The sequence below is a fragment of the Dysidea avara genome, chromosome 8 (genome assembly GCF_963678975.1).
Source record: "Dysidea avara chromosome 8, odDysAvar1.4, whole genome shotgun sequence".
Taxonomy (NCBI): Eukaryota; Metazoa; Porifera; class Demospongiae; order Dictyoceratida; family Dysideidae; genus Dysidea; species Dysidea avara.
Genome location: NC_089279.1, coordinates 35,336,846 through 35,348,568, shown reverse-complemented (window position 1 = coordinate 35,348,568; position 11,723 = coordinate 35,336,846). Strand labels below are relative to the sequence as shown.

At 37.7% G+C, this 11,723-nt stretch overlaps 1 protein-coding gene and 1 long non-coding RNA gene across 2 annotated transcripts; one reads left to right on the top strand and one right to left on the bottom strand.

The window, feature by feature from the left end:
* Nucleotides 1–1,669: 1,669 nt before the first annotated feature.
* Nucleotides 1,670–11,520, bottom strand: LOC136264264 (uncharacterized). Its single transcript, XM_066058972.1, has 2 exons — nt 10,384–11,520; nt 1,670–2,874 (listed from the first exon to the last, which is right to left on the bottom strand). Exons 1-2 carry the CDS (start codon nt 11,437–11,439, stop codon nt 1,846–1,848), a joined length of 2,085 nt encoding a protein of 694 aa, XP_065915044.1. The 5' UTR covers nt 11,440–11,520; the 3' UTR covers nt 1,670–1,845.
* LOC136264266 (uncharacterized) lies at nt 6,809–9,605 on the top strand. The gene is made up of 4 exons (XR_010705035.1): nt 6,809–7,028; nt 7,121–7,175; nt 7,987–8,392; nt 9,207–9,605. It is a non-coding gene; the product is annotated as an uncharacterized lncRNA (long non-coding RNA).
* Nucleotides 11,521–11,723: the final 203 nt, after the last annotated feature.

Genomic DNA, 11,723 nt, shown 5'->3' with positions numbered 1-11,723 from the left:
GATGAGTATTCCATATGGTAGAGGCGTAATCTAGAATTGGTCTTACAAGTGTGGTGTAAAGTAATTGTACTACAACAGGCCTAGGGTCTCTGGAATTAAAGTTTCATTTAATAGTGCCTAACATATTGTTGGCTTTGTGTATTATTTGGTTGATATGTGTCTTGAAATGTAAATTTTCATCAAATGTAACACCCAAATCTTTCTCCTCTTGAACAGTACTAATAGGGTATGATTATTGTTTATGTAAAAGTAATACTGCTTGGATGTATATTTGGGACCAGTACTCATACACTTACACTTAGGGAAGTTTAGTTGTAAAGCTTTTAACTACCTCCTCCTTTAATCTTTCAAAGAATGACCTATTGTATTGGCAGCTACAAGCAGCCTCAATCATAACACATTTTTGCAAAATTTGTGGCAAACTCTTCACTCTACCACACATTCATTATGAACGCTCATTACTGTTGTTTTGTAAAACCTTACTTTGTCTACAATACAGGCCATTCAAAATTGAATCTCCTCAAAAAAATCTTGTCTATGCTCCTGTTACATACAGTTGCAAACCTTTCTTAATGAATTAAGGACTTGCATTAATTAATTTAATTGATAGTGTATACATGATAAGGGCAAACATTTTGTCAGGTCTGACTCTAAAAAGCAGAAATGACAGTCCTAAGTATTTGTTATATGTATGTAGAGAGGTTGCACTGGATTTACCATGATCATAGTAAGGTTGTAACTATGTATATATATATATATATATAAATGCATAGTTTCAACCTAACTTGTATGGTTATACATTCACAGTTACGGGCTTTGTTGCAACGTATATGCCATGTTAGTTCTTCATAGGTATGTACTATAACTACATGTATGTTTATAGCACAGTATACAATTTAATGTAAGTAAATTTATAACCTTGGATCTAAAACTAAATTTTGGTTCAAAACTAAACTAAAAATTTAGTTCAAGAACTATAGGATTCATGTAATCCTATAATTTTTACAAGGTAGAGCTTTGAAGCTTATAAAAGTGTGAGACACTAATTTGGCTGATATAATCTGCTTTATTTGCATTGATTAAACATTTTGTGCTACTGGAAGACCAAAGTCAAGTAGCCAAGGCACTGGCTCTATTTGCTGGTAAAAATCTTGTCTAACAAATAATAATCTTGCATGTACAGGAATAAGAAACACATCCAAATGTAATCTAACTGCTGGAGTAAAATTACTGAATCAGTTTGAATAAAGTACAATTTATTGGGGGGTACCAGAACTAAAACTAAACTAAAATGAATTAACTCAGTATAATGTATAATCTGTAGTGTCAATATACTCCAGAGATGTGATGCATAACCAACCTCATCTGTATATAATACATGCACGTTATCTAAACAAGATGTTCTAAAGAGTATATGACCTACAGCAACACTCATTTTGTAACTCATTTTGACGATGACAATCACTGTACCTACCATTATCTATGTCCGTGCAGCAAATGTCACGATCTCTCGCCACCATCAAACTTTCAAACACTATAGCTAAGTTATAATTAGTTAAAGTAATTATAATGTATGTATAACTTGTGTTTTTAGGCTGCAAGCACCAGTTGCTTGCAGACCCTCCATAAAGTTATAATAAATAAATAAATAAATAAATAAACACTCTGATAGACAAACATTTATGCAACCATGTCACATATACAGAGAAAACATTTTCAATTACCAATTGCAAGTTCATTGAATTTAACTTTTATACAATACCATTGCACACAAACACTGTAATTCAAATGTCAGTGTTAATAAGAAATAATGCACTTGTATAATATACACTGTACAATGTATTGTCATTGGGATGTGATTGTGAGTAGTGAGCAGGTTGTGACTAAATCGTCATTGGTGTCTGTGATGAACTTCCCTATCGTTCCTCCAGCAAAAAAGATCTTATTCTCTCCAATGTGGACTGATCTGCCCAGGTAATATCCATGAGGAATGTCACCAACACAGTCCCATGATCTGGTATCAGGATTGTAGAGGAGAATCGTAGGGACCAGTTTCCATGCCACAGGATTACCTGCTTCTGGTGCTTGCTCAGTTAAGCGTATTCCTCCAAACGTGACCAGTCTCTTATGATAGAGATTAATTGATGGTGAGGGATATGGCAAGTCAGGCAGCTTTTCCCAGACTTGACCTGCATTTGCATCAGTATTGTTCTGTAGTAGAAATGGAAGTGAAGCAACCACGATACTTGTCTGACTGCAATCAAACTTATCGAATCCAACAGTGATATACAATTTGTCATCTACTAGCAGATGACCTGGCTGATTTATGATGTGTGGTAATCGTTCAACCTCTGTCCAGTAGGAGTTGGAGAGACGGTTTTTATCTATATGAAGTACCTCAACAGCCCTAGTCATAACTTTAAAAGCTGAAGTGGTTGCAACGCCACCAGCTACAATGACTTTTGACCGGTAGTATACTGCAGCACAGTGGTAACGTGCAGTTGGCATCTTTGGGTATGGAGTGAGCCACTTACTGTACTTTTCATCCCATAAGAACACTTTATTGCTTGATGTCACTCCACCATTACCTTCAGCTTCAATCCCTCCAATGGCTAATAATTGTTGTAAAGCAGGTATGGATGCCAAAGTAAACTGGATGCATGGAAGAGCTGGTAATGCTGACCATTTGTCTTCTTTTGAATTGTATTTGAATGGATATGGTAGCCCACCTTCAGCTCGTATTGTAGAGACATAAACATTTTCATTCAGTTCAGCAATAGAAGTGATATAGCTTGGTCTTGGTAGGTCATCACATTGTTGCCATGTCAGTTTAAGGGAGCTCCAGAAATCTAAACTTGTTTTATTGATAGCAACCTAGATCATGCACAGATTTCAATAAAAACAAACATTTTAAAATCAGGCATGCACCTGCAAGCTGGTGAGGGTAAAGCTCATCAATCTTATGAATCATTTTCAGTAAGATATACTTCAAATCTACTAAAAAAATGTGCTAGGGTGCATACATCAGCCTATGGAATTCCGTGGCCCATAAAGGAAGTGAGTCAGGACTTCATCGCCCCATAGTATATGTCACACATTCCGAATTGTGCTTTAAATTTTTAAAAGAAATAGGTAAACGCAAATAACAAGTTTAATGAAAATGCACACCACACATGAAAAGGTACCATGCAGCAGGATTTTTTTGAGGGAGAATTTTTTTACAGATTGCCATCATCCATAAGGGAATTTTTGGATCTTTTATGCATTTACAATACTCCAATAATGCCATTTTGATTGAGCTGCAAATTTTGAGGGGAAAAATTTTGTGATAGCTGCCAATCCACTGAAAATTTTCCTCTTGAAAAAACCTGCCATATGGTCAGTAAGAAAGGTACAGAGTAAGAAAAAAATAGCACTGCATGGAGTAGGAATCAAACCTTGTACATTATAATTGCAAGTTACTTGCCTTAATATGAAGTCACAACATAGTTACATTATGTACATGAGTAACAGCAATCGCCATCCAAATGCTATTTGTTCTGTTTGTATATGGGACAGCCCATAACATGTGTATACCTTTTCAGGCCTACAGGGCTGCCCTATAAGCATACAGGGTCAGATGTCAACCACATGCTTATCACTGCTCATGTGTCTACCTAACAAAATCCAGTGACCCAAAACACCATGACAGGTTTGTATTCTAATTACAAAAATAGATAAGGTGACCCACTTGATTGAGAGAGTAGTCTAGTTACCCATATACATATTATATAACCATAGTTGTACATATACAGAATTTGATTTTAAATTTAACTCCTGCATTTGGCTAAAGCAATTCTTCCAGTTAGCTACCAACCAGCTGAATTAGTTGTCTAATATCTAGATCACATGCAGGGCAAAGGGATTTCCAAATTGGCATGTTATTAATGACTGAAACAGGGCCAGTCAAAGCACCAGATAAATTACCACAATAGCTAGCCTGTAAAATAATAGTAAACACATATAATTTTACACTTGCACACCACATGCACTTTCACAGCTAAGATTTCTAAAACTGTTCCTGTTGTAATAAATGTAGTGAAACCAACCATCATTATTAAATGAGTAAATGTATGTACAAAATAAACGCAATAAAGATGAGGCCTCAATCTCATGCGACTACAACCACATCAATTCCATTATGGAGATCTGTGTGGGTACTACAAGATACAAGAACTTATTAATAAGAGAGTTGTCATCCAGATGTGAGCAGCATAATTTGAAGCAAAACCCTGACAAAGTGCAATTCAAGCAAGACAAGGTTCCATTTATTGGTCATGTAACTACCAAAGATGGTCTATGTGTGGACCCAAAGAAAGTTAAGCAGTAGCGGAGATGCTATACCAAATGATGAGCCAGGCGTTCAACGTCTACTCAGTTTGCACAGAGCTTCTTCCACATTTGGCAGATGCCACAAAGCTCTTAAGAGAGTTAACACAAAAGGAGACAGTCTAGATCTGGGAGCAACCTCAGCAGAAGGCTCTAGACACCCTGAAGCAAATGGTCACCAACACAACAGTGTTGCATTATTATTCACTTTGTGATGAGGTCACTATCCAATGTGATGCATCCCAGACTGGCTTGGGTGCTGTACTGCTAAAGAATGGATAACCAGTAGTGTATTCCTCTTATGTCCTAACGTCAGCAGAGACCCATTATGCCCAGATAGAAAAAGAACTTCTAGCCATTGTCTCTGCCTGTCAGCATTGTGATGCTTACATATATGGAAGAGATAAGATACAAATAGAAACGCACCTCAAACCACTAGTCCTAATCAAACATATGTATGTAACAGATACATTGAGCTGGGCTTACCCAAAGGACACTAGTTGTACAAATATAGCACACAGCTTAGAGAATACCAATCATACACTCTTTATCATTAACATGCAGCTGAACGCCTACAACATGCATCAAGGGATGACCTGGTATTACAACAGCTTCAACACACAATACTGGATGGGTGGCCCCAGAACAAAAGAGCTGTGAGTGACTGCCATCCATTTTTTGGCCTTCAAGATGAACTAGTTACTCAAGATGAGTTACGTAGTATTTAACCCTTAATCTCCCAGCATCTATTTTCCCATACATTTTTGAATCTAATTGAAATGTTTTTTGAAAGTGTTAATTTTGTCTAAACTACTCATTTTTATCAGTTCAGTAACTTCATAGAAAAAGGTTAGAAATATAAAATTCCACATAAGGATCTTGTTTATACAAGACAACAATAAATTGCCATTTATATTCCTATTCTTTCATGCACCAATGAATAACCTTATTCCTGTCATAAAATCATTATAGAATATCCTTTTTGCTCCACTTTTTTTCTGAATACTATGGCTATCCAATGAAACACCAAAAATTGCCAATATATCTACAGTGGAACCTCAGTTATCCAGACCCCACTTATCCAGATTCTCCGTTAACTAAACTACGGAAATGACTGTTCTATTAGAGTAGTGACCGTTCTATTAGGGTAGTAGCATTGCGCAGAGAAATGATGACTTCTGTCCATGCTGGGTTTGAATGGTGTATAAGGAGAGCTATAGGGATATCATGTTTTGGCCACGAATGGCTACACAGCTACGTGAGTACATTCTGAAGCGTGATGTTTGCCTCTCTCACCGTCCTTCACAAGGAAACTGAAGAATCACTAATATAACATGATATTACAGACAGACCATGCCATGGTCAAAAATAGGGGCAGATATCTGTGAGCTGAGACAATGTACATTACTCATTGTGTATGACTATTACAGTAACTACATTGAAGTGGAAAATTTGCCCAAAACAACCACCAGAGCAGTCACAAAGGCCTTGAAGAATATGTATGCGAGATACGGTGTACCAAATACAGTGATCATGGATAATGGCCCCCAATTTACGTCACAAGAGTTTTTCTTATTTGTGAAACTGTAGAGTTCTGCACATACAACATCCTCACCATACTACCCACAATCTAATGGAAAAAGCAGAAAATGCTGTTAAGATGGTTAAACGACTGTTCTCAAAGTGGTTAATCAGAATTTCAGGCTTTACTGGACTGGAGGAATACATCATTGGAGGGAATTTGCACCAGCACAGCACAGCGTTTTTGGGAAGATGGTGTAATACTCTACTACCTATAACAATTTCCAGGCTCCAACCAGTATTCCCCACAGACAAGGATGCAGAAGCACAACATAAGCAACAAAAGCGACAACAGACCCACTATAATTGTCATGTAAAGAAGCAAAGACCTATACCCACCATTCAGAGTGAAGCCCAAGTAGAAGGAGACACAATCGGTGGTACTTGATTTTAACAAATAAACTTATATGCTAACAAATGAAGATCCTATTGAAGAACCTGTAATACCAGAATGGCAGGCTTCACCTGAAAATGAGGTGTCAAACCCTTCTGACAATCAAAATGAAGCTGAAAACTTGATACCATAAGAGCACAACACACCAGGAACTATACACTTCTAGAGTCATCACCAGCTCCATGGAGGTCAGGTAGAGTGACAAGAAAAGTATATGTGCCATCAAGTTAAACTGGACGAGTGCACTTTAGTATATATCATATCAGACAATTCAATGTATTTTAATGTCATTCAGCTACAGTATGAAAATGTACTGTTTGTTCAATTAGAATTTTAAAAATAAAATTGATTCTACAAAAACCTGTTAATTTTAGCAACTTTTATATGCTCAGCTGTATAGCACGTATATCATATAGGGGGTGGGTGGGTGCGAAGGGGAGGGGTGGTGGGCCGCCCACACGCAAGAAGTGGTTGACAGTGAAAAAACAGTCTATAAGTATCATACAACTGTTTAAATATATACGTTCTTTGATATAGTATATGCATTAGTTTGCCAGTGATAGTTATAAACGGCGAAAAGAATGTAATGAATTGCCCGCCCACGCCCAATTTGCGCCTTCGTTAAAATGGCCTTGCTCAAAGACGATTAAATGTCTATGACATAGTTTTCTGTATAAATACTTTGGTTTGTTTATCATGCTGTAATATTGTGCTGCTGTGTTATGCTATAATAATATTAATGCTTATATTATTTAATGTTTGTTTCTATTACTTTAGTGCACGGTGGGAGGTGGAAGCGTCCATGATGATGATTGGGCAATGTGCAAATAAGGTGAGTGTATGCTTTGTAAAAAGAAGCCCACGTAGCTGTGCAGGGCTCATCTTCTGTACAGATCAGCTTCTGTATAGTCTTTCATTATTTTATTTTTCCCGAGGGGTAGCCAACGCCCACGCAAAACACAGAAATGGTGTACCAGAGGGGTTGCCAATGCCCAAGCAAAGCACCAAACTGGCGTATACGAGACTCCCAATCTTTATGTATTTTTAAAAGCATTTAGTGATATTGCTAACTAGTGACTACCTGTACAGTTGTTGATCTACATCTTGTTCTAGTTATTCATGATCGATCATTGTCTACTTTGTTAAACTCACTTTCTCCTTTATTTTTACATGATTTTGGATTTAGGATTTGGTTTCTAATGTATTTGTGTATTTCTGATTGGATTTCTCACATAGCATACAAGATTCCCAAGGCATTGGCTACCCCTCGCTTTTTACCAATAGCCAGTTCTTCTCTAGTTGACAAAGATTGATATTACAAACTAAATTAAATTCTTGATCACAGATACACATTTCCCTTGTTGCTATATGTGGCACACCACAAAATTAACCAATGTAAACAACCATTACCATACCTTGTAGTGTTTTATTTTTATGTGAATATGTAGTGAAGTGTGTGTGTAGTGTGTGTGTGTGTGTGTGTGTGTGTGTGTGTGTGTGTGTGTGTGTGTGTGTGTGTGTGTAGTGTGTGTGTGTGTGTGTGTAGTGTGTGTGTGTAGTGTGTGTGTGTGTGTAGTGTGTGTGTGTGTAGTGATAAAGATTTTTTTAAATTCACCAATTTAAATGTGACTGTTTTTCCACAGGTTTATACGTTGGAGAACTGCAACAAGTAACTTGAAATTTTTATAATGACCATTTTTCAAAATATTTATTTGATTACATGTACAAAATACAAAGATGTATCACGTGATCAAAAAAAGCATGATGTACAAGGACTATTGACCATTGAAAAGTTGATGAATTAAACTTTCAAGAACGTAATACTTCTCCATTGCAACTCGCCCACGCAATATAGCGCGCGCGTCATTAATAATCAGTGCTCAGCCAGGGTATGCGACTATTGGATTGAGATAGTGATTTTTATAAAATTATTTGTACCGTGTAAAACGTTCATCACGAACGGTATAGCTAGCTGAAGTATTCAAGAAAGGATAGATCTAGCCTGGTATAACCTGGAATCGTTAAAAAGTTCGCGCCTGGATTGTTGAGGTGAGCCAATATTTTCATGGCCAATGGTTCTATGTGTAATGTTAAACCCCCTACTTTGTACCATGAAGAAGGCCGTATTAAGCTGTTACATTTTACGTGAAAGTAGATGTCATGCTGGCCATTCCTGCTAGAACCTGGAAAGGGTTTAAAAGTTATCTGACGATCCATAACAGAGCCTTGAAAACCTGCTTCCAGTGTAGACGCGTGTATCTTGCCAATAAAATTTTTTTATTAAAAGTCGCTTAATTGTTGGATATGTTGTGTGATTTTTGTATACCTGCATCATCGCCATGATTAGTGTTTGATTATTTTTTCTTTCTTTTGTGTGGTTCCCTGAAAAGAGGGAAGATGTAACATGTAGTTACATTGTACAATGGGCTCACGTGATGATCAGATTGAATAAATTAGAATCAGTGAACGTGCTGTGCTCAATACCAGAATAATGTTACAGTAAATAGTTATTTGAAAAGCTTGCAGGTTATGAGAAACAATATTGGATGAAAGTATTACAGTTTCTTTGGCTGTGGTGACTCTATCAGTTTCAGAAGCTGTGGTCATAATGTTGGGATGTTGAGTCAGCAGTGATGGTATGTATTAGGACTGAATTGCTTATAATTCCTCTTCTGAGTCCTGTGGAAGTAAATCTTCTGTGATGTCAGAGTTTGCTGTTCTTGTAGTGTGTAACTGTGTATATGCATGGGTGTTGTTGTCATGTTCTCCTTGTGCTATATAATATTCAGTAACGTATACAACAAATAAAACAATCAAACACTTGGGGTATTGCATATTGCTGTAATCATTCTATATGTTTTAGAGAAGAGGAAAGAGGAGCAAGAAGAAAAGAGGAGGGATGATCAGAGAAAAAAGACGAATTCAAAAAAAGAAAAGAAAGAGTACAGCAGAACCCAAAGAAGCATTAGATCTTTCACAGAATTTAAGACTCTACTGCAGTGTTATATAGCTATCTGAACCATTTTTGACTTGAAAGTCATTTAGCTGTTGTTGAAGGAGCTGATATTTATAGCGAATCGATCGCTAAACAAGCAGACACATAGCATTTACTAGTATCCTTCGGACTATATCTGTAGCAGCACCAACAGAAGCCAGCCAAGAGCTTGTTGACTCAGACTTCATGCACACACATTAACTAGCTAACATCTGTTGTAATTTCCTGCCTTTGTCTCTTTGTGTCGCTTGTGTATTTTGATGTTATAACTACACCATTTTTATCAGTTGTGCTCATATCTACTACAGTGCTAGACAGTGGACTTGCTAAGGCGAGTCATCCTTGCCTGAGTAGCCTAGCTACCATTCATCAACGGCTACATATCTACCCATAATATCTCATCTATCACACTGGAAAGTTGATAAGAGAGTTAGAGGACTAATGAGAACTATAGTGAATGTACGTACAACTACTAGTGTGTATAAGTTGATCATGGCCTATATGTGAAGTATTATGCGAATGTAAAAATTATCTGACAAAATTGTGTGTCTCTTGAACAGTATGTTCAACTTGATTCATTTTTTAGGTGTAGACCTTTGTCATGTTAGTGGTTAGGCTGTTTGCATAGTTGTATTACCTGTGGAAATTCATATGTAGCTTCATTTCTTGGAATTGGTCGATGATAGGTAATTGATAATAAGTAATTGAATTTTTATAATAGATAGAGATGGTTGACAATTGATGGACACATGCCATATATAATCAACATCATTGTTGTATATATGTATTTGATTATGGAGTCAGTTTTTGTTGTGAGTGCTGGGAGATAATTAATGTAGCTTCGTTGAAAATTCACTGTTCTGCAATGTTGGATGGCTGAGTTATATATAGTGTGATAAACCTTAGGTGGTTGATAACTGGTGACTTACTCTGTATGTATACATATAGCTGTGCTTGTGCAGGCTTTTGCACAAATGGAATGCAGGCAGACAGATACCCATATACATAACCAATGGTACCTTAGCATATATTAAAATTTTCTTACCTGTGATGTGGTTGTGCTTGATACTTGAGACTGCAATTCCAACTTTGATAATTTCTTTTGTAGATTCTCTATTTCTGTGGTTTTTTCTGTCACCTCATTTTGCAACTTGTTGAGAAGCAAATAATTCTGCAACATATCCTCAGGTAATGTACTAGTGTGTTTGCTGTTAACTATTAGTGTCTCCAGCTGATCACATACTTCTTCAGCATTTGGTCTATCATCAGGAAGATTTTCTAGACAGCTCACAATCAGAGGAACTGCTACGTCTTCAATTGGTTTGGGCACTTTGCCAAGATATTTGGCACGTCGCTCAACTTCTGATCGAGCAGTAAGCGTACGGCTAGTTGCATCAATAAGTACATTTTCTGAAGGGGTAGGCCATTCATGCGAGAACACATGTAACATGACACACCCAAAAGAGAAAATGTCAATATCTTGCTTGTATCTCAGCAGTTGGTTGGAGGCTGCATTAAGAGCTTCTGGAGGCATAAAATCCTTAGTTCCTGGTGCCAGACTCATTGGTGTGCGCGTAGTAGGATCCGGCAGGAAACGCACTGTGCCGAGATCTGCAATTTTTGCTTCCATTCCTTTGGAGACTAGGATGTTATTGCTTGATAAATCGCGATGAATGATGGCTGGGGATCGACTGTGCAGGTAACGGACGCCAAGTACAATCTGGTGAAGAATAGAGAGCTTAAGTTCGAGTGGAATGGTGTGATTCTGTCCAAGCAAATCAGTTAAACTGCAGTGAAGCCGTTCCATCACCAAACTAGGAACCCTGGTGCCGGGTGGCAGATACACACCTAAGAAGCGAACAATATTTGGATGACGAAACTGGCTACTTCGCTTGCATTCGGTGGCAAATTTCTCCTGTAACACTTGAAACTGTTCTTCGCCTACTTCCTTGAAAATGGAACGAATTTCTTTTACGGCCACCACGGAACCTTCCCATTTAGCCTCCATAATGCTACCGTAGGCTCCATGTCCAATGACTCTGCCAAGCTGGATGTTAGGAATTAGGCAGTCTTTTAGCTCTCCAAGTTCATCGATCTCCATTACTTAGCTATACTCGTCAAATTTTCTTATAGCTGATGCTGAATAGCTATACCGGCTGCTGCCGTGACTCAGTGTTGCGGTCTGGCCATCTGGGGCAAGACTAGACAAGCCATAGCAGTAGCAGACCGCAAGGGTCTGGTCTGGTGCCAAGTGGTAAACTGTGTATAGACATTACGTTTGTCAGCATCCCCTAGACTCTCCATAAGAAAAATACCCATGTAGGGAACGTAAGTTTGCTTAGCTACCGGTCAGCCTATTGTACGGAAAATTGGGGTTGCCCTATA

Excerpts from the sequence above, each read along its gene's own strand:
- LOC136264264 (XM_066058972.1), bottom strand. The coding sequence starts at position 11,439 with ATGGAGATCGATGAACTTGGAGAGCTAAAAGACTGCCTAATTCCTAAC. Across the intron at positions 2,875-10,383 it reads CAAGCACAACCACATCACAG|GTTGCTATCAATAAAACAAG; the intron begins GTAAGAAAATTT and ends TGCATGATCTAG.